This window comes from Gymnoscopelus microlampas (assembly GCF_963454915.1).
Source record: "Gymnoscopelus microlampas genome assembly, chromosome: 23".
Taxonomy (NCBI): domain Eukaryota; kingdom Metazoa; phylum Chordata; class Actinopteri; order Myctophiformes; family Myctophidae; genus Gymnoscopelus; species Gymnoscopelus microlampas.
In genome coordinates, this window is record NC_139960.1 from 9761084 (window position 1) to 9784803 (window position 23720).

A 23720-nucleotide genomic window follows, 5' to 3' on the forward strand; every position below is an offset into this window, starting at 1 on the left:
GCGCGTTGTGAGCTTGTAGATCGGCTATTTTCTGAGAGTCGTGTAGAGGGAATAAAGAGCAGACCAAGTACAGAGCCAACGGATAAGTTGACTAAATATTGAGGGTTTAAAGGTTAACTATCTTAAAATACACATTAACATGAATCCAATTATCTATGAAAAAAGTTTTATCTGCAACATCATTTTACACAGTATTTAGTGGGGGGGGGGGTCCCTGCTTCATCTTTCTCTCAGCTAGGGGGTCCTTGGACCTTGGCTTGAAAACGTTGAAGACCCCTGTTTTAGTAAATCAATGCAAGTACTTTTTTCCATCACAGCTCTCTGGCATAAAGCATTTTGCTGCCACCTTGAGTTAGAGTCGAGTTGCTTTTAAAACAACCAGATGGATGATGTATCAGACATAAAACAAATAACTGGACAAGTAAATGATATAAATCAGGGGTCTTCAACGTTTTCAGGCCAAGGACCCCCTAGCTGAGAGAGAGATGAAGCAGGGACCCCCTCTATATTGTACAAAATTGTGTTTCAGATGTATCTTTTGTTTACTTGGTCTGCTCTTTTTTCCCTCTACACCTATACCTCTTTGCCAAGAAATAGCTGATCTGCTATTTCTTGGTAAAGTTCTCCTTAGAAAAGGGATGCTAGGGTTCAAGTGGTTAAGGTAAAATAAAAAATATCACACAAAGATTTGGCGGACCCCCTGTAGTAACTCTGAGGACCCCCTGGGGTCCCGGACCCCCTGTTGAAGACCCCTGATATAAATCATTCATCATCATACTATTTCCTTAGATTTACCATTTAATTTGGTTGGAGTATGGAATAAAAGCCTCTTCAAGAACTAAATGATTCCATCATTTCAATGAAAACCTCTTTGATAAACACACATGATTTCAAGAACCAAGTGATTAAATTGTAGAACTGTTAAGGGAATAAAAAGAACATTACAAAGATTAACTGCTCATTATCTTTTATTGAGGCACATCAAGGGACCATGTCCTCCACAGTAGTCAAGTTAGTGCAACGATTCAAGTGTTAAACACCTTACCCATCACCCAGCACCCCAGCCTCTCTTCCTACCGTGCTTCTTGGTTCACTCAAAGGCAACACTGAATGCATTTGTTTGACACAGTGTTCGTTGTCAAGTTGAATGCTTATTGTAAAGTTGCTTACACGATTCTTCCCATAAATAAGCCAGTCATTCCTTAGCCATTCAAGAAACCCAGTCAGTCTTCAAAAAAGCCATTCAGAAAAACAAAACAAAAAAAAGGCACAACATAACATTGCATCAGAGGTTTCACCCGAAGTCTGGATTTGTGACCTGCAGCTTTAAACGCAAAGTGTTATGCTACAGTAGGCAATTACAGCGAGTGTGAGACATGGGCCAAGTTGTACAACATTATGCTCCAAACACAATGATTCAGAGTTACAAGAGTCTCCAGACCACCAGCACTGTGAACCAACATTCATGGGGAAAATAATACTTTGTGTAGAGGTCAACTAATCATAATCAATTCACAATTTGCCGTTTCAAATATAGAGAACGGCTCCAATTACAACTTGACACATTTTCCATACACTAGTTTTGGCCATTGACACGTCCCATATTATGTTAATGAAATGGGTTTTGATGGGGAAGTAGGGCACTGGCATGCAGCCTGACCGCATGATACAGAAATATCACAGTTTAATCACCGCTTAGTGCAAAGCAATAGTCCCACACACTGGCAGAAACCAACGCCGGCTTCAGTCCTGGTAGAGCATGAAACCAGAGAAAGTGCTGTACTTCCAGGTGCTCCCGTAGATGGCGCCGCGGTGCAGCCGGAGCCACACCTGGTCTCCCTGGTAGAGCGGCAGGATGGCGTGGTTGCTGGCCGTCTCGTGGTCGGGCGCGCCGTCGTTGGCGTAGGCCGACACCATCACCTCCTCGTTGCGCATCAGGTTGATGTAGAGCGGCACGTTGATGGCCAGCTTGAGGATGTGGAAGAGGAAGACGTAGGTGCCGTTGGCGGGGCAGGTGAAGCGGCCCATGTGCGGGTCGTACATCTCGCCCAGGTTGCTGTGAAGCTGGTCGAACACGATGGGCTGGTCCAGGTTGCCCGGGGCGTAGTTGGCGGTGCGGGAGGCAGTGAAGGCCACTCTCATCGGCTGGGAGACGGGGTAGAGCTGCATGGGCATCAGGGTGGCGTGGTGGTGACTGTGCGGAGTGACGGACACCTCCAGGGTGGAGACGGAGGAGTCCCCATGCCCAGAGTCCACCACGGTGTACAGCCCCTCCCGGTCTGGGCTGCTCACCTGGGACGAGTCACTCCAGCCAGCTGAGGAGCAGAGACAGAGATAAGAGATGAGAGAAGACCTTCATTGATCCCACAAGGGGCATTCAGTCACCAAAGGCAGCACAGCAGTTAATATTCAGTTACAGGGCAAGAAAAGGTACTAGTGTAGACACAGCAGGGTAAAGACGTCACACAAAAAAAGTACATATTTCTTATGTTTCACACCAGTAACCTGTAAGCTGACGTTCTGTATAGTAGTGTATATCCGTCTGTCTCTTATATGTCATCATGATGTGTGTTCGTGGGAACTCATTTTAAACAAGCTTAGTGCTTTATGAGTTATCCAGTTTATAGTTTCTCATTCTTACTAAATTAAGTACATCAATCAAAAAAGAAGCACCATCAATAATGAACAAAATATGCAACCGTCTACAGCACAGTATACATCCTGAACAAGGCTTGCATTAGACAGAACCATTATGTGATGTTCCCTCGTTACGTATGGTATATACACATATCATTGGTGTTGGGCAGAAACCTTGCATCTCCATATTTCATCTTTTTATGTTTTCTTTTCATAAATGATTGCCCCTTTTTATCCTTTGACTATTTGTGAAAATAGCCAATATGCAAGCTCACAGTGTGTCGAAGGTTGAAAGTAGTAAAGTCTGTATGTGGGTTTTATAAATATTTAACCAGTAAGATGTTTTAAAGCTGCACTATGGAACTTTCCTTTTCTACCCGAATTTGAAACCGGGGCTCCAGCGCAAGTGCTGAAATTTTTACCACTGAGCTAATAGAGGCTGCCTGCTTGCTCTGAGGAGAAATAGAAATGAAACCAGGATTGTGTCAAAGGTCGTGTCCAACCTAATCTAAATGTCTCAAAAGAGACATAAAGACCACCCCAATTGTACAAGTTGTATTGTATTAATATAATTTACCATACAGATAGGACAAAACAACATTTTATCCACTGAAGAAAATTACAGCTTTAACGAGAGCGTGTGACTAAATTATATCTACATTGGAACACAGTTTTGTATTTTTTTTTGTACACCATTTCCTGAAAGTCAGTTTTGGACGGACTGTACAAGTTTTACACACAACAGTGACGATATGTTGGGGACACAGTCACCAGGGGTGTGGCGGAGGGGGCGCACAGGGAAGCAATGCTCCCTCACATCTGAAAATAGGGTTTTGGTTTCGGACAATTAATCCAGTTCGTTTTCATATCGACACAGCTCACACCTGGATTTGTTGCAACCAGACACAGATTGCCATTTTAAATATTAGTACTGGTGTTTTGTTTGTTTTTTGACCCATTGAGACCTGAAGCCGATTCTACATGTCTCCTAAATCCCAACAGTTTTCTGAAAAACGTATGTTTCTATATCAGTGGTGCTCAATCTTTTTCATGTCAAGGACCCCCAAAATCATATGTATTTGGCCGCGGACCCCCATCAAAATATTTTGTTCCAGGGACCCCCAGAAGCAACGATTTGAGTTAAAAATGTTCGCTTAAAAAAAAAAAAAAAAAAATTATATATATATATATATATATATATATATATATATATATATATATATATATATATATATATATATATATATATATATATATATATATATATATATATATATATATATATATATATATATATATATATATATATATATATATATATATATATATATATATATATATATATATATATATATATATATATATATATATTAAAAGATTTGCACACATTTTCACGATTTTTCAAAAATAGCAGATCTACAAGCTCGTAGCGCGGCACTCGGTGCCGCGCTATGAGCTTGTATATCTGCTATTTTTGAACAGCCCAAAGTGTAAAATAATGCTTTTTAGCTAAAATCTAAAAATGACACAGTTCCAGGTCTTAATGGGTTAAAGTGTACGTACCACTGGAGTTATGTCGTGCTCCTCCGCTGCCTCCACCTCGCCTGTAACCATGCTGGTATCCGGGGTCCTGGGAGCAGAACAACCACACAGAAACGTCACCACCAACCCAAATTCAATTGTCACCGACCGTTTTCCTCCTGCAGTGAGACACCAGTGGCTAGGTACCCACATGACTTACCCTAGCTCCATACAGGAGAGGGCCAGAGTCCCTGAGATGTGCCTGATGGATGAAAGCTCCTCCTGGGAGAGAGAGAGGAAGAACCACACTCTGGTAAGACTCAAATTCCACATTCAAAAAGGCACTCGTCTGAACCTGACTTACAAGTGTCAGGCCGAGTTACGCTTTGGTCAAAACCTGGAGGACCCACTACTGTAGACCAGTGATTCTCAACGTTCTTAGTTTCAAGAACCCTCATTTGATTATTATTATTTTTTTTTTAATCTCTGGAACCCCAATACTGTATAATCGGTAGTGTTCGTTTAACTCTTGAGTGTACAAATGGAACCAAAATGAACCCGTAAGGGTCCATTTGGTTCCATTTGTTAGAGTTGGACCTGTGTGGGTCCATTTGGACCCTGTGGCGGTCCCCGGACCTGACATGAGAACCAGTGTTGCAGAAATGATCGAATCCCTTTAGTGAAATGGAATAGGAAGCCAAGGAAATAGGAAGGGAAGCGACTATTAGAGAGGTGAACAGAAATAGCAGTGGAAATCTGAGGATACCTCGATACCAACCAGGAGTGCGAAAGTTGTGAGCCAGTCCCTTGCCACCACCACGCGCCATACCTCTCACAGATCCTCTGGTGTAGTACGCCTGGCCAGTTCGACCCGCGCCGCCACCTGATTGGCCAGGGGACAGGAAGAGCTGTACACCATTACCCACTGTGTAATCTGACTGGTACACTGCCAAGGGGTGACACAGCACAAAATGTGTTGAGGAAACACTCAACAGGTTAGCCAAAGATGCTTACTGTAGGAAGATACGCCATCCCAAGCTTCGCCACTAGATATGAAATGGTACACAAAATGAGTCTCCTAAAGCTCAATTTATGCTCCGTCGCGTCGAAAATAGCACCCCTTCTGCTATTTTCGACGCGCGACATGGTCGAGCGATGAAGCAATAAGTGGCCGCCGTCTGACATCAGATCTCGCGAACGTCCTATGATTACTGTTGCTAGATCTCGCAAGAGTGTGTTGCTGGGACAGAGAAAGGTTGATAAGTTGATTTTCTCCTGATTTGTCTCTGAAAATGTTAGTGTCAGAATGTTCGGAAGATGTGTGGCTTGTGAAGAATGTGTCCAACATTTAGTTCAGTGACCATGATGCTAAAAAGAATGGGTCAGAAGCTGTGTTCACATTCACTGCTCTCATTGAAATTAATAGACAACCTACTGTACTTCTGGTCTCCTAAAGAGGCAGCCACCTATGTCACACAGATACCGGAAGTGAAGCGCAGATGGCGCGTCTTGCTTTTCTATCGTTTGTCTTGGGTTTAGCTTAGTAGGGCCTGTTGTTGTCGTTCTTGGTCGGGTGTTTAGCATACCCGTCTCTGGTTGGTCTTCCGGCAGCACAAACTCCGGTGGCGTTTGGGTGCTGGCAGTGCTGTATCTGGTCTCCGAGAACACACCGCTGTCCACTTTGTAGCTCAAATCACCATTTGGGGGCAAAGGGGCATTGACCTTGAAAACCTACAGCGGAAGGGAAAAGAGTGGATTACCATTCACAACTTTACAATACTGCCGACTTTGCATTTTATCATGTTATGCAAAAACCATGAAGATAGCTCATCTAAAAGCTCATCTAAAAGCTCACAACGTGTCGTGACGGGAGTTTCTAGATTAACTGTTGCACCCGGGCCATTTTCCAAAGCAAGCCCACTCTCAAGAAAACGATTGGATTCAGTTACTTTCAGTAAGGTATGAAACCTTGCTTGTGATAAGGTAATCCAATAGTGATTTTTTTTCATAACAACTTACTGTGGGTGCCAGCATTCTCCCCATTGACTGTGCTTTGCTGTTTAAAGCTTTAGACTCTGCGACGAGCAAATCCACGTATAAAAAAAAGCATCCATTCATGTTGCGCGATGACCCTGGCTACATCCTGGATCGATAACATTTCACTCGCAAGTTACAACGGGGACGGATCGCGCATGACCGGTTTTCACCACCGGAAACAGATTCGGAGATATAGGCGTTTTAAAGAAGGAAATAGACAGGAAGCGGATGGGAGCCATGTTTTTGTTTCCGGTGATCTATCTGGCCCTTCCTTCTCAGGATCACAATGGGTACTCCCAGAGCTGCTCTAGCCCCGCCCGTGTGGAGAAAAACAAAAAAAACAAAAAGACTGAAAACACGGTTCAGACCGTGTTCGGCACCCGATGTGTTAATACCCACAGCTGAAAGTTCTAACATAATTATTTCAACTACGCTTTAGAAAACGTAGTCATGCCAGACCACAGGTATCTGCAACTATTCTATGAAAGCGGTTTTGGTGTCACTTACTGAGTGAATGTTTTGAAAGGGAGTAGAGGTCAGACTTCTTCTTGTGGGAGGTGTAGAGAAGCCCTGGTTCTGAGGAGGGGTGCTGCAAGGGACCACTCCGTTACAGGGCGACTGTTTCCCTGATTCAGATACGGGGGTCTGGGGATACAGAAGAGATCTTTTTAATAGCAGGCAGAGGCAAGTCATTTTATAGACAACACCAGTGGTTCCCAAACCTTTTAGCTTGAAACGAGGAATTTGATGTCTCCCAGGCACCCAAACTAGCCGTTTTCTTTTCAACAAAGAAGTCCCGACCCAGAGTTTGGGAAACACTGGACTACAGTGTTTTTTCCACCAGCTGCACAGTGTCTGAACCAGACAAACTGCACTTTTTGGACAAACGGTGGCTTATGCTGTACTTGACGTCGCCACTTTCATTTCAACCATAGAATTGCATTTCTATGCTAATTTGTCTTGCTCTGGACAGCATAGTCTGCAGGGGCAGGCTCAATCTTAGTGCTCCTAGTGGTTCCAAGAATTATAATATATTTTGTGTATGTCCAGACGGACAGGGCGTCTAAAGCTGGAGTCTTCAACAGGGGGTCCGTGATCCCTAGGGGGTCCTCAGAGTTACTACATGGGGGCCACCAAATCTTTGTGTGATAGGATATATTTTTTAACATTTGAACCCTAGCATCCCAATTCTGTGGAGAATTATATTTTCTGCAAAGAGGTTTGGTGTAGAGGGAAGAAAAGCAGACTATGTACACACGCTATGAGCTTGTAGATCTGCTATTTTTTAAATATCTTGAAAAATTCTCTTTTTTATTTTTTTTCAAAAAACTGTTTTCTAAACTGGATTTAGAAAACATTTTTAAGAATCGCCTCAGGTCTTAATGGGTTAATTAGTTTTAATCTACTTTTTACCCCAATAAGGGTCTTATGTTGTTCGCCGAATGCTTTTAGTTTTGCCTTTGATATTTTTATGCCATTGTTTTTAAACCCTGTAACACCTTGTGATTTGCAAACATTTAAAGTGCGTTATAAATCAAATGAGTTAAAACACATCGCTTCACGCCACGTTTCGAGCTTGCAGATCTGCTATTTTTGATACTTTTGTGTGACGCTGTTGTATGATCAAGTAGGGCGTTGATTTACGAGAAAAAAAAAAAACCACAAAAAGTTAAAATATGGAGATAAGAGGGTTCTGCTATGCTCCCTTACCCGAGGTCGGCTCTTCTCCTCCAGGCTGACAGAGATGGTGGACTCCCTGCGGTACAGAGGAGGCGTGGAAAACGCAGGCTCAGCGTCAGGCAACTGCAGCGCTTCCTAAAGAGATAAGAGATGTTACTGGACATGAAACAGAATGACCATGCATTACTGGACATGAAATTGATGCATTAACATCCAATCTGATACATCCAACAGGCCTGTAACAATTATTACATAATCGCTGAGTCTCAATTATTTGGCACATCTCACACACACACACACACACACACACACACACACGGTGCAAAGTAACTAAGTACATTTACTTAAGTACTGTACTTAAGTACAATTTTGAGGTATTTGTACTTTACTTGAGTATTTCAAATTCCAAATACTTTTACTTCTACTCCACTACATCAGAGGCAAATATTGTACTTTTACTCCACTACAATTACTTGAAAACTTTAGTTACTAGTTACTTTTCAGATATAAATTATGATATAATGAAACATACATTAACCACTTTAAACCTATTTTCTACCTAGGCTATTTGAAAATAGCCGATCTACAAGCTCACAACGCGTCGCATCGCGACGCGTTGTGACCTTGTAGATCTGCTATTTTCAAATATTTAGTACTTTTACTTTTGGTACTTTAAGTACATTTTGATGCCAATACATTTGTACTTTTACTCAAGTATTTTTTTAATTCTGGACTTTTACTTGTAACAGAGTATTTTTATATTGCAGTATTGGTACTTTTACTTAAAGGAGACATCCGGGCATTTTAAGTGTTTTCTTTGATGTGTCGCTTATCACTCACCAACATTGAAAGGGTCGTTGAGTTATTCCCATAAGAGTCCCCTTCGTCCCGTCTAACGGGACGAAGGGGTTGCCAGGTTGGGAGAGAAACAAGCAACCAGCATTAGCTCGTTCTGCATTAGCATTAGCTCGTCGGGAACTTTCAGCGCCTCTTAGGGTCTCATGAGACTCCACAATGAGTACTAGGAGAAAAAAAACAGACTTTGCATTTGTTAAAATAGGCGAATTTCTGCTTTCCACGGGCTCCCATTATGCCAACGGAGGGGGTCGTTAGACGGGACGAAGGGGACTCTATGGGAATAACTCAACGACCCTTTCAATGTTGGTGAGTGATAAGCGACACATCAAAGAAAACACTTAAAATACCCGGATGTCTACTTTAAGTAAAACATTTGAGTACTTTTCACACACACACACACACACACACACACACACACACACACACACACACACACACACACACACACACACACACACACACACACACACACACACACACACACACACACACACTAAATTAGATCGTGATAGACAGACACACAGACAGCGGAAATAGCAAATCTACAAGCCAAACAGAAATATACATTTGTTATTATGTTCCAATGGTCAATGCCAAAAACAGAATTGTATGTATCTGAATGACAAGTAATAGTAAAATATCATGTTCGAGACAGCCCTAATGAAGTGTGGTAGTCATTACATCAGGTAGTTCGTCTGTCGTGAGGTCAAGGTCGCATGTCACAGGGGACGCCTCCCCATTGGTCAGACTGGCATTTTGATCCACAAGACAGGCGGCCCGCGGAGTGGACTAAACAGGAGGGAAACGGGAAAAAACATATAATAATAATCATGACAATGTTGAGTCCATCTCTTGAATTCCCAAACCAAATGAACTGGATGCAGGTATAAAAGAGAAGCAGATCTTACATGCATTGCTGTGGGAAGGATATCAACTGGACTTCTCATCGATGTGGGAAGGATATCGACAGGACTTCTCATCGATGTGGGAAGGATATCGACAGGACTTCTCATCGATGTGGGAATGATATCGACAGGACTTCTCATCGATGTGGGAAGGATATCGACAGGACTTCTCATCGATGTGGGAAGGATATCCACTGGACTTCTCATCGATGTGGGAAGGATATCCACTGGACTTCTCATCGATGTGGGAAGGATATCCACTGGACTTCTCATCAATGTGGGAAGGATATCGACTGGACTTCTCGTAGATTCCCTCTGAGCTGTTCAGTGGTGGAAAACGGCAAAACAATATTTTACTCTACAACATACGCCAGAAGCATGTTAGAAATAAAATTGCCTGTAGTTAATAACCACCCACTTGTGCATAAGCACCCACCACTCGGCACGCTATTAGAGCCTAAGGAATCGACCATTGACAATTCTACACCATTCTGTCCAGTTAGTAAAATTGGACATGGCCTATCTTACCACACTGAAGTCCACTGGTTGGAGCAGGAGGTGTTATTAGTTGCAGAGATTGGACTAACGAGGCTTCATGATCTTGCATTTATGGTTGGATAGAGCACTTAAAATGCACTTATGTCAAGTTGTTACGGAAAACTACCACAGCCAAGTCCGTTGACCATGCGGCACGACGATTTATCCCACTCAGGTTTTGGTTGGTTGGTCTTTCTTGCAAAATCGCTGAATGGTGCATTGGTATATTTTTCTTTTTTTAGGTAGTGACCCCTAGGCCCACTAGTGCTTTAAACTTGAGATCTCGAACTCGTACGTCTCTGGTGAAACTGCTTTTTTATGCGTTTGCAGCTTCATCATGGTACAGCTACAGAGTCACAAACTGGGCTTCTTATCAGCATATAGGTAAAAACATTAATCCGTTAAACTTTAACCATTATTCTAGACTTTGGCTATTCAAAAATAGCAGATATACAAGCTCACAGCGCGTCAATTCGTGCCACGCTGCAAGTGTAGATCTGCTATTTTTTTATGCGAACATTTCTTTTTTTTTTAAAGATATTTTTTGGGGCTTTTATGCCTTTATTTGGACAGGACAGTAGGCTGACAGGAAATGGGGAGAGAGATGGGGGGGGGGGGGGGGACATACAGCAAAGATCGTCGGGAACAGGAGTCGAACCCGCGACACGCTGTCATGCTGGATTACCAGCTTATGTGGTATGCGCCTGGACCGCTAGGCCAGCGGACGCCCAATGCGAACATTTCTAACTCAAATCTTTGCTTCTAGGGGTCCCTGGAACACATTATTTTGAGATGGGGGTCCAAACAATCAACTATACTTTAGAAACTAGCCCCCCCCCCAAAAGAAAATAACCCTGCAACCACCAATATTTACAAGCGACTTTACAGAAAAACAAGACCAAAGTCGCTTATAATAAGCAGACTTCGCAACACTGCTACTAATCTATTCGTTTTTTTTATAATGGGTTTTATGTTGCCGTTTTGTCATTTTTATGTGAAACGGTTTGCGCTGCTGTCTTGGCCAGGACTCCCTTGGAAAAGAGAACTTGAACCTCAAAGGGACTGTTCCTGGTAAAATAAGGTGAAATAAAATAAAATCATTTTCTGTAAATGTAGGCTAAACAACTGCATAACATTTTTACTAGCCAGGCCTGCTTCCAGCAATTGACCTCAATTTGTTTCATTAGAACTACAGTACACTTGTGTCTGCCAATGTTTCATTTCAAATGTTTTATTAATAAAGGGCGGGGCTCCCGAAACCATCTGAGCCTAAATAATCAGGTTTTTTTTTTGGCAACCTTCTACAAAAGAAACTAAATTTGTAATGTGCAGTGGTGGACAGTAACTAAGTAAACTTACTTCAGTACTGTACTCAAGCATATGTTTTGAGTATCTGTACTTTACTTGAGTATTTTTTTTTTTTAAATAAATTATCAGCCTCTTGGTACTGTAATCACCCCCCTCACCCATGGCAAATGAATGAATAAATAAAGAAATAATGAAAGATAATTCCCCGTACAAGAATTACAGTGCAATACAACTTGACAAAATCAAAGTTTGTGTGCAGTGCGGTACCATTTGGAGAGGGGGATCCAGATGCCCGTCGACCCAGTCTGGGATGGCCGTTCGTAGGAGACCCATCGCCATCCAAAAGAGACTCCTGAATGAGATATAAAACAGTACTGTACGTTCAACAGTCTACATCACACACCAAAATGACTGAAAACCGTAGCCTGGAAACCAGACGAATCTGCCAGTGCAAAAAACTGTCAACTGGCTCTGGCTGGGAAATGCATGTTCCACACAGAGATTCCAGACTAATTCTGTGACAACTTGAAAATCTAAGATAAATAGAAAAATCTCTGGCACTGGGACTACATAGCCAGAAATAATGCTGGCACTCAATGAGTTAAGAAAGTAGGTAGCTGATATATATAGTGCGTACCAAGAAATCCTGAAGGGGGCGTCAACAAGTGTCATTTGGTAGTGCGGACTTCTTTGTGGGGTATAAACAGGTTGACTTAACATTGCCCGCCACAAGTATGTCTGCAGCTACAATGCCACGCCCCCCCCGTGGTGACGACACGTTGGCACGCACTATTGCACTTTTACCTTAGCGCTAGGTATACTCTTAGTTGCTCGTTTTAAAGGAGAATTAGTAGTTCCCTTGCCTACCTATGTTAAATGCACTTATTGTAAGTCGCTTTGGATAAAAGCGTCTGCTAAATGACTGTAATGTAATGTCTTATCTAGTAACGTCAAGCAAATAAAATCACATTATATTCTGGTATAGAACTCGCTTTGATGGTGTACCTGCATAAAACTGAAGGAGCCAGTTCGTATCTTTGTCATGAGGTCCTCAAGTTGCCGTTTCCTCTGAATGGGGTCTTTGGGCAAGGCAGATGGGGAGTTGAACACCTCCACAGGGGTGCCTATGTGCATTGTCTGCCGGAAATGGAATCGGAGGATAATTATATTGACCAGCAAGTTCAAACATCACCTGTTGAAGGTAGTGTGGATGATGATGGTTCTCTACTCACAGTTTTGGCATTATGTTCTCCTTTAGCCTTCTTCGTGCTTCTCTGTGGGAAAGTGAGGATATCAATTATTTAAACAGTCAAGACCTCGTGATCCAGATATTCTCACCCGTTTATCCCACTGCAAAGACGTGTGCCTTTTGCTGTCCCCCACACTTTCATCAACAGTCTTTGCAACAGTCATAGTAGTCAGCTGCCGTTACAAAAATACATTTTTAGATTACAGATTAGGCAAAGCAAGCTTTATTTTGAAATGTAACTAGAGGATAAGCCCCTTGATATGCAGCATCTCGTTTGAGGGGGAGCTCAAGTTTATTTGTATAGCACTTTCCATTCACATTTCATGCATTTCAATGAGACTTGAACCCACAATATTATAATGTTGGACTGACACAGACACCACCAGGTGGAGTCAAAACCCACAACGTTGGTTGTACAACAAATGAGACATTAACCGAGATGGGTACTTTGTTTTTTTCCTATGGAAATAACAAACTATAGAACATTGCACAAAAACGAATTTCACCCACTTTGTTTTTCTTCTGTAAACCTGTGATGAGACAATAAAACCGATTCCCGCTACGGCTTCTCAACTCACCCGTTTGCCATCGTGTTTCTTAATGGTGACAGGGATTTTGGGGACGAAGGTGGCCGCTCCTCTCCATGGCTTGTGGCCATAGGCTTGAGGAGAGGCTGACGCGTCTGCAAACTCCAATTCCCAGGAGTCAGGTGGCTCCCGATCCTTGATGGCCTCGAACTCCTCCTTCCAGTTCTGAGGAGGAGTGGTTTCCGTGTCCCTCAGGTAGAGTCTGTTAAGAAACTGCCATATCACCCATAGAGCATATCAGCGAAATCTACAAGACCTGCTCACACAACACAGCAACACATGTAGCAGTAAACGGATGTTTGTTCTTACCTCCTTTTTAGAAATGTCTTTTGGTTTTGATATATCTGACAACAGAAATTGAAAACTTTAAGAACATGCAATATACAACATCGAAATTAGAAAACGTGTATAAACATTTTACTGCAAGCATTTCCCCACCTTACTTAAAGCTACAATCCGTTAAGTTTTGTGTCTAACACCCGTTACTCAAACCCGGTCTCCCGCATGGGAAACCAAACCCAAACAAATACCGCTCAGCCTGCCTTGGCCAGGGGAGACATTGGGCTTAAGAACTACTTGTCAACCACTAGGCTCATAATAAGACTGCAGATTTGTCCATTATATTTTATTAAAATACTCTAGCATACAGTTATTAAAATAAGTCCCAGATTGTAGCTTTAAAGGAAAGTCAAATCAAACTGTCCAAAAACGGACCTACAGCAGGCATCTTATCATAAACAAGATAAATATTAAAATCGGTTTCTAAATGCAGTTTGACGCAAGCAATCCTATAAACTAATATACTCCACTGGTAATGGTAGTACCACAAACAACGCTCTTCTGTATTTATCAGATGAAGGGTATAAGTTGAGTATTTATTCCTACTAGTGAGGCTGGGTGAGCTCAGGAACACCTCTGTGGTCTTGCTTGGTGGAGGAGGAAGACAACGGAAGTACTTGCAATCCAACAGCCTATCGAGCTCTTGCTTCATGAGTTTAACTGCAAACACGAATGCAAGTCAACTACACCATGCCAAGTCACACACTTTAAAGAGGTAGTTCACCCCCTAAATGACTTTTTTTTCCTCTCTCTCTACCAGACTTAACAAGAGCAAAACTACATTTAAAACATTCGCTAGTTATAACCTAATCTCTCAAGACAGATTTTGCTAACAGCTGAATCTGTCAGCACCACTGCCCTAAACATGTAGTGTTGTTGTTAATAGGAGTTAACACAGAAGCACCCGGGAGGAAGTGGCCTTAGAAAGGGGAGGGCAAACAGAGTTCCTGTTTCTACAAAAAAAAAAAAAAAAAGAGGTGGTGGTGCCCCCAGGGGCAAAAACGAAAACAATATTACCAAATGGGTTCCCAGATTGCTTATAACCTGGGGATGGGGGTTATATAGCTTTACTTTGGCCTCCTATTTACTTCAATTCATCAAATATTGGATCAGGAATGTGCCAAAAAAAGAAAACCTCCATGGATTCAAGGCTTCATGGGGTGAGTAACTGATAGGAAAAAAAAGTCATTTGAGGTGAACTACCCATTTAAATGTCTACAGAAAACATTCATCCTCACATGTGGAGCCAGCCACCGGCTTGTCTTTTCCCTCCAGGAGGTCCAAGTATGCCAGTGCAGACTGCTCCATCTGCTCCTGCAAACTAGCAAACACAACAGATGTCGCTAAAACCCTGCAGAATAAAAACGGAATCGCGGAATATCATGGCAGCCTGTACACTGCTCTATTTAGACTCTTTAAGACAAGAGGCAGACAGAGAGAAGAAGGTGACAGAGTCAAAGGCACATAAGGAACAAAGAACTCAGGCTAGAGATGATCGATATGGCTTCAAATAAATTGCACGATTATTTCAAACCTTTGACTGGATTACGATTAATGAACGTGATGCGTTGTGAGCTTGTCGATCGGTTATTTCCGCACGGCACCATTCAACCAAGTATAATACAATGCATAAGTGGTTAATCAGACTAATCAACTTACTTGATCATTAACCTACATGAGCAAGATTAAGTCAGTTAGAGATTCTAAATGTCAGTTTTGATACATTTCCAGTTAAAAGGCTCTGTGCAACATGTAACCAACTGTAGTTCTCTTTTCCAGAATGTGGCATTCACGTTTGCCGTTTCGGGTCAGTTTCTCATACTGTAGCTTCATTGGATTGGCTCAGCGGTTCAAATTTCCTGCTGATGGTGCAGTCACACAGTGACGGCAAGTAGCCACAAAAGATAGCAAGCCCATGTGGCACTTCCGCCCATTTCCGCCCATTTCCTTTGTCATCTTCCAGGGCTTTGAGCAGATGGTGGGCAGTGCCAACTAAATGCCGTTTTTTTCCCGGATGTGTAATTCTTTGACTAGTGCCATTTGTAGAAGTGACCACGCGTTTAGAGCTTGTAGATCGGCTATTTAGCGGGTCATAGTTCATCAATGTTGAACCCGATGCGTCAGACTTCACGCGCTTCAGCTCCGTCAACTCAACACAACGGGACGGTATTTCCGTTTTTTCCCCCATGTAATGGGAGTGGATCGAACTTCCGACTGACCGCACCATGAGCCGATCAAACAAAGCTATGAGATACTACTGACCCTGAATAACAGAAAACGGGAATGCCACCTTCTGGAAAAGGGAACAACAAAAAAGTCATGCACAGAGCCTATTGGCCAGTACCTCAGGTTGTTATCTCTCTTGACGCCCAGCAGGGCGGCAAGCTGGGTGAGGCTGTGCAGCTGCGGGGCAGGGATGTGAGGGGCCTGGTTCTGTCCGGCCAGCAGGTCACTCCTGATGTGCTCCTCCTGCAGGCAGTGCAGGAGGTGCTGGATCTGGAGCACGCTACCGAGTCGCCTCTGCTCCAACTCTATCTTAGCCACTTGCTCCTTCTTCACCGCCTTCTTCTGGTCCCTCAGCAGCTGCAAAAAGGGGACGATGGTTGATGGATCACTTTAAAAAAAATCTGCTCTGGTACATCAAGAAAACCACACCTGGAGGTTTAACTGACACAAGGCTGGATAATCAATTTGCCAAAGATTACAGCACACCATTGAGCACATGCCCTTGGCATTCTGTAATTTTTATATTTATTCTTCCCATGACTATCTCACAGTACCTTTCACTCTGTATCTGCACCGCAACTATTATGCTGCCTATGGCCCCTGAATTTCCCCCGCGGGATCAATAAAGGTATATTTACTAGGGGTGTCACGATACATCTTCCCGCGACAAATCGCAATATTAAAATGTGATGATTTGCATCGTCGTGACGTCATACCGTATCACGATATTTTGAATATTTTTTTCCAAACATTATTCTTTATTCGGGGGCTAGTAAAAGTTACAGGAGTTCTTATTGTATGGTGCGTGCGATATGAATTGTGCACTTTCCATAATCACAGTAATCCTTAATCATATTCAAGGGGGTAACCGTCTTCCACGCCGACATCTCGCCACTCCGACTAGTGGCTTCCGCGTGCGGTTAGGGTTAGGGTGAGGTTTAGGTATAGGGTTCGTTAACGTCGGAAAGGCGACATGTCGGAAAGCCGCCATGTAACCATTCAAGGGCTAGGAGAGAAATGAGACAGACTCCAGTCACTTTGTTTAGAGAACTCCAGCTGATGCTAATTGACGCTCGTTAATGTTATATGCATCAAGGCAATTATGTTTCTGCACTGTCAAATAGGCCTACTGTACATCTTATCTAAAAAATTATTTTGTACAAGCGACCCTCTCTGGCTTATATTTTTTTCTAGCTGTTAATAACTAGTCTAGACTTTGTTGGTAAAGTCCAGATGACAAGAATATGATGATAAAGTACTTTTACACTGAAGATGATGGCCAATGTTGATGAATAATAATATTGTATCGATATCGTGAGCCCAATATCGTGTATCGTGAAATTAGAGTATTGTGACATCCCTAATATCTATACGCATCTACCCATCTGAATTTTCACATAAACGTCTAGATATCACACACCAATGAAGGAAGGGCGGCCGAAACATTGGAGTGACTATAGACTATTAAATTAAGTAAATAGACTTTTTTGTTGACAGACTATTAGCACAATGTGCAGAGCGGTTAGAACACATCAACATCTGCACATCCAACCATTATGTTTTAATGCCGTGGCTCTGTAGGAGGCAAGCAGTCTAAATGAGTCTGTCTGTCTGAGGCTGTGTGTCCCTGGCTAATCTGCTAGTAGGCCATGCTTTTTTTCCTCCATATTTTATATTACATTTTTAAATGGAGTCAAATCAGGCTGAAACCTTGCCCAAATATGGAGTTCTATGTCAAAGATCAATGCTTCTCAAACTTCTTAATTTCAAGACCCCTAGAACTCTGAAAGTGTAAAATATGTACACTCTTAGAATTACAAACCTTTAAGAGTCCATTTGGAAACCTTCAAGGAACCCTGAGGGTTCCTGAGCCCCACTTTGAGTCACATGAAGTAGAAAACAAACGTATCATAAATTCGGAATGTTAGATTCAGGTTCCTGATATTTTGACGCAAGATAGATGCGATGTTGTTTGGTATGAATGCGTACCCATCGACATTTCCGCTTGTGCTTCCCGTCTTCAATGCAACAGTGCTTTGTGAACTCTAAACAAAGAGATAGCTAGGCAACAATGTGCTACATAGCAAGGCAGTGCATCGATCAAAAGGTGGTGGGCTGTCAATACAATGAGGAATATAAATGCCGTTGTTCTGTGACCTTCACTCGACGATGTGAAATGACTTGGAAGTTGGAACCCAGGCGAAGACACTGTGCAGAGGGGAACTCGCAACTCATCAAGCCTGCCAGCATTGCTGCACAATGCACACACCCTTTCTCAACCAGAGAGGACATGGACGGCAGAGCAAAACAATCTAAGCAAGTGATTCTCAACCTATGGTGGGCCCATAAATAACAATTTTAATGACAATATAACATTAAAAAATGATACGTAAACAAATAGTTTTCATAGTGATACCGATAAATAGGAATACTGTGTTAGTTCCACTGATCCAAGCCGGAACACAACCGATTGATTATATCAAGTTTAAAACTCTACTGTCCTTATTTACAATCATTGCTTTAAAAGGCTGTGATTGTTGTAATATTATATTCCTTATAAATTGTATTTCCATATTCTGTATTTACTTTTCATTTCTTATTATGTCACTTATTTTTACTCATTTTGTATCGTGTGTACCTTATTTTTACAAAATATAAATCTGCCATTCCGTCGCCTATGGGAACGGTGAGAAAGCACTACCGTTTGTTGACATTATAGCCGCGATGCAGCACTAATTTGCTTACTTAAAATGATTGACATTTGGAGGATTCCCTTCATTCCCCTGGAAACGCTATGAACTGTGGGTAATTCCCTTAGCCAAAGTCTGCATCGATGCTGACTTACAGAAAAGATGCATAAAGGGCTCTGCCAGAGCCCTAACAGACTTACCCATTTCAAATGGGACAGCCCTCAAGCCCTCGCAGACTTCACATGAACGCGTGCTTAAGTCAGTGAGTCTGAAGGGAGCGGATTGGAATTGGGCCACTGATCTAAGCAAGGGGTAGTGAAGTAGGTTCGTGTCCAAAAAGGCAAATAAATAAATCCTCAAAATGGGCCCTTACATTCTGGGTCAAATCGGCCAGGGTTTTGTGCAGGTCTTGTGCAAACGCCAGGTTATGGATCACCTCGTCGTACTTCTCCACAGCACCCTGGGGAGAAAACACAAAGACAGGGAAACCACATGGAGAAGGTGAAACCTGATGCCAAGTCACCAATGATGCATGTATAGCCATACTGTACGTACAGTAGTATGTCACCATCCTTACCATATGGGCAGTCACGATCATGAAATTGTACTTGACGATTAATTGTCACACATATAATTGTTGTTTTTGTCATTAACCCATTTAGACCTGAGGCGGATTCTAAAAACAAAATCCTGAGTTTTCTGAAAAAAATCTAATATTTATTCATAAATCACAAAAACAATATGAATGTCTCTATATATTGCACATAGCAACAACAACCCCAAAAGGGGTTCCCGGATTGAAAGGTGTTACAGATAGGGGTTCCAGGTCTAAATGGGTTAAACAACATAATTATGAATAAAATGTACACGTTTGTTTGCCTCTAAAGTCTTAGAGACATGACAAATAACATAAATATTTAAAGAAATGACTGACATATTTATGACTGACATATTTAATGATTTTATACTTTCACAAGACATGACTGACATATTTAATAACATTATACTTTCACAATATAGTGGGAAATATAGTTGGAATAGCCGATCTCACAGCTCACAACTGAGACATGTTGGAGCTTGTAGATCTGCCATTTCCGCTAAGATCTAGAAATGTAACAATGTTTTTCAACATTGACGATTACACAAAATAATTGCGATCATCTCAAATAATAGTGTTTAGGCAATTATGTGATAATTGTGACAGGCTTACTAACCAGGGTTCATCGCCATGCCAGCTTGTGGTGGACATTTGTCAAAATTCTATTTTTGCCATGGACATACTAATATTACCAGAAACAGAGCTAGCCCTATATGTATACTACAAGTGCTGTGGTCCTCAAAGTGGGTTTCTGGGCTCCTTGAACGTGGTCCAAATGGACTATTACAGGCCTGTAACTCTGAGAGTGTACAAATGTTTGCACACTCTCAGAGTTATGGGGGAGGTTTTGCGCACCACTGTACTGGTGGTCCCCTAATGTGCCATAGTAAATCAGTATTCTGAAGAAAACCTGGAGACTGACATTCAGTATTTTGGTCTTATGATCAAAATAACATTATAATGTCATGTAAAATCTAAATCTAAAGTATGCCACGGACAAGGATATCCGTGTACGGACATATTGATGATCCCTGCTAGTACTTACCATCTGATCCTTGTTTAAAGCCTCGCCCTGGTTCAGCCTCTTCGTGTAGTCTTCCAGTTTAAGCTGTGGACAGAAAACTAAATCCATCACCCAGGAGGAGGACGTCAGGCATGACATCTGTGTGCACTCTGTGTTCAGTGGTCCTGGCCTTTTCAGCTCACGACCACAAAATGAGCACATTGCTGCAAACCCCTGACTCAGGCACACACATGCAGAACGGTACATAGAAAGACTCATGTTCCCCGTTCCCTACATCAGTGGTTCTCAAACTGTGGGTCGGGACTCGGGGGTCCCCACATGATTTTTGGGGGATCCCCAAATGACAGTGAAGTGACAATTTATGGACTTTTAAGACCTTTTTAATATCTAAAAAAGAAAAAGACCATTACTGCATCAAAAGTAATCAACAAACTATACTATAAAACATTGGCCAAATTGTCAAATAATATATGAGGCAAATATTGTGAAAATAGCCGATCTACAAGCTCACAACGCTTCACGTTGCGAGGCGTTGTGAGCTTGTAGATCTGAGCTTGTAGATCTGCTATTCCAGTTCAAATATGATTATTTTGGGGGTCACGGCCTGAAAAGGTTGAGAACCACTGCCCTACATAAGCTTGATTACATTTTTTTGAAAGGCTTGAGGTTGTAAATCTTCAGGAGGAAACGGGCATCTCTCACAACGCTTATTAAACATGTTACATTCTGCAAATCTATCCATGTTTCTTCTCAGTCACTTTCATAACCCCTCGCAACAAGGTTTTAAGACACTATCCAGCTTTCAAACCAAATCATTGCACTCCTGTGAAAAAACCCTACCTTCTTTTTCTCCAAGTTGCGGACCTTGTGTTTGAGGCAGATGAGGCCGTCCTCTATGTAGCCATCATAGCCCTGGTAGGTGGTGCTGCCCGAGGCATCATCCAGGGCGAGCTGGAGAGCACTCAGCCCACCGGGGGAGCCCATGTTCGGGCTACTCTGCAGCTGCTTCCCCTCCTCGGTGCTGAGCTCAGGTGGGGGTGAGACATCATGATCCAGGACAGGGGAAGGAGACAGCTGCACCATGTTGATGATGATGAGACCCTTTCTGGAAGAAGGGATGGCGTTCAACTTCACATCATCATCATTTATGTCAACAAACCAAAGTGATCCACCGCATTCTGTGTCATGACACATGCAACAGAGAAAGGCGCTGCTGGTTCCATCGCTACTGAACCAAAGCAAGTGCTTCAATAGCGCTGCTGTGGAGCCTGTGTGGACTCACCCAACTTGGGTCGTGGCCAACCGCGTGACACTGCATTTCTATCAAGCCACTGAGCAGCGAGCCATGGATCACACGACGGTCGTCTGTCACGACCGTCATGGATGAACTTCAATCTGGTGTTTGCACTTTCTCCATTTACGGCCCGTACATCTACATAAATGTTCAGATTTCAAATATGAAGCGCTTACCCCGTGGCCACGGATGTTGCAATAATGTCCTGGCCCTCAGAAGTACCCGTATCTTCCGTATTGTTCAATAAAAAGCATTTTAATCCGACCGGCGGCCATTTTCTCATAGAGTTATACCGTACAGAGTGCAATATACGTCCCCACCGATAGGATCGCGTAGTTAAAAGCACATGGAGGAAATACGGAGAAAATGGCCACCGATCGGATTAAAATGCTTTTTATTTAACAATTAAGAAGATACGGGTACTTCTGAGGGCCCGTACAGAAGTGTAACATCCTTGGCCATGGGGTTAGCACTTTATATTTGAAATCTGAACGTGTATGTAGATGAACGGGCCAAAAGGGTTGAAAGTGCAAACACTGGGTTGAAGTTAATCCATGACTGTCATATAATATATGACAGTCATGTTTCAGGGCTAATGAATGAATCACCAAATCAAAACAGGCTCAGACACAAAGCGTTCATAATAATAACACTATCAAACAAAACGCAAGATGCGATTTGATGCGGGGGGGGGGGGGCAACACAAGTTAAACCAGCCGCTAAAATAAATTATTCTGTATATGTGCGCATTTATTTACGTGGCTAGTCTTGTTGTGCGTAAATCTGACTTCATATTCTAATATAGTTGGCTTAATTGTGTCGATTCGATTCGCATCATAGTTATCACGACTAACCAATCAAAGTAGCCTTGGATCAAGAAGACTATCGTAGATGTATTTTATTGAGTCTGACTTTTACTTTCGTATATTAAAATGTCTAAATCGATCAAATACATCAATGATAGTCTTGATCCAAGGCTCTACACCTCACAAGTAGGCGATCACGAAATCTAGCATCACTCCTCTACTAAAAAATAACAAACACATATATATCACAAGATAAGAAAAGCACATGCGCGAGGAGAACAGTTGTGTGACTCCATAATACTTTGTATTTGCAGGATGCTTCGTTATTAGCCTTGCATCAAGACCATCATAGATATAGATAGTAATCGATTTTGTCATTTGACTCGATTAAATAAATACATCTATGATACGAGTCTTGATCCGAGGCTACTTCGTTATGATGATGCACGTCAGCATTGTGTGTGATAATAACAAACGCCACACACACACCACAGCAGAAAACAGCTGACTAACCTCGTGTCTGTGCGTTCAAAGGGGTTTCTGCTGCAGAATGCTGCTCAAAGGAGGTGCTGGACATCCATTAAACAACCCACTGATGACCCCTTTCTTTCCTTCCTTCCAACCCGACCTAAACGGTGATGTTTTCAGACTACCACCGAGGCCAGCCCGGTGCCAACTCATACCTTTATATACCGTCTAAAGCACTGTCCAAGCAGGGGGTCGGGACCCATGTGTGGGTCGCGGACACATCTTTATGGGCCACGGGTATAAATAGATATCACTTTATTTGTTTTTGTTTTATTAGAAAAAAATTCAATTATTTTTTCAAAATAATTTAATAATAAAAAAAATAATAAAAAAGAACAAGTCAAAGAAATGCCATAAATTATAAAACAAATGTTTAAGAAGTAGTGAAAATAGCCGATCTACAAGCTTACAACGCGTTGCACCGCAAGGCGTTGTGAGCTTGTAGATCTGCTATAATCACTAGTTTGGGTCCTGGGGAGACATTACATTTCTCTTTTAGGTCTCGAGGTAAAAAGTTTAGAACTAGTGAAGACCACAACACGCTCCGCCCTGACGTCATCTGTCATCTAGTTCTGGCACCTGTCACAGTGCGCATGCACATCATCTGGGTCAGTATGCCACTAGCAGTGCTTCTCAAACTGTTTCATTAAGGACCCCCAATTGAATGTGGATTTTTTTTAAGTGCTACAGACCCCCATACAAGATTTCTGTTGTTAAAAAAACTATTATTTTTCTCAAAAATGTGCAGGATTTCTTTTGAAAATAGCAGATCTACAAGCTGCACATCTGATATTAGGGCAAGGCTATATTTCCCAAGTGCAGTGCATTAATAGACATTTTATTTCCCTGACTCAATCAAAAGAGCATGCTTAAATTATCCTTAAATTTGATTAAAT

The 23720-nt window shown here is 42.2% G+C and overlaps 1 protein-coding gene across 2 annotated transcripts; it reads right to left on the reverse strand.

The window, feature by feature from the left end:
• Positions 1 to 999: 999 nt before the first annotated feature.
• On the reverse strand, positions 1000 to 22929 carry caprin2 (caprin family member 2). Of its 2 annotated transcripts, none has more exons than XM_084049668.1 (21): positions 22810 to 22929; positions 21037 to 21301; positions 20218 to 20280; positions 18948 to 19034; positions 16003 to 16241; positions 14897 to 14979; positions 14205 to 14318; positions 13629 to 13663; positions 13311 to 13532; positions 12716 to 12757; positions 12489 to 12620; positions 11751 to 11835; positions 9642 to 9958; positions 9415 to 9522; positions 7906 to 8010; positions 6703 to 6840; positions 5745 to 5889; positions 4988 to 5104; positions 4379 to 4440; positions 4201 to 4267; positions 1000 to 2315 (listed from the first exon to the last, which is right to left on the reverse strand). In XM_084049668.1, the coding sequence occupies exons 2-21, from the start codon at positions 21277 to 21279 to the stop codon at positions 1744 to 1746; spliced, it is 2976 nt and encodes a 991-aa protein (XP_083905794.1). In that variant the 5' UTR covers positions 21280 to 21301; positions 22810 to 22929; the 3' UTR covers positions 1000 to 1743. The 2 variants fall into 2 exon arrangements, with proteins under 2 accessions (XP_083905794.1, XP_083905793.1); XM_084049667.1 differs by having other exon boundaries at positions 4925 to 5104.
• Between the last annotated feature and the right edge of the window lie 791 nt (positions 22930 to 23720).

What these genes read in the sequence shown, in the direction of transcription:
- caprin2 (XM_084049667.1), bottom strand. Translation starts at nt 21,279, where the DNA reads ATGGTGCAGCTGTCTCCTTCCCCTGTCCTGGATCATGATGTCTCACCC. An exon ending in TGGATCCCCCTCTCCAAATG is followed by an intron (nt 9,959 to 11,750) that starts GTACCGCACTGC and finishes ACCACTGAACAG; the next exon opens with CTCAGAGGGAATCTACGAGA. An exon ending in CTCTCCTGTATGGAGCTAGG is followed by an intron (nt 4,268 to 4,378) that starts GTAAGTCATGTG and finishes TTCTGCTCCCAG; the next exon opens with GACCCCGGATACCAGCATGG.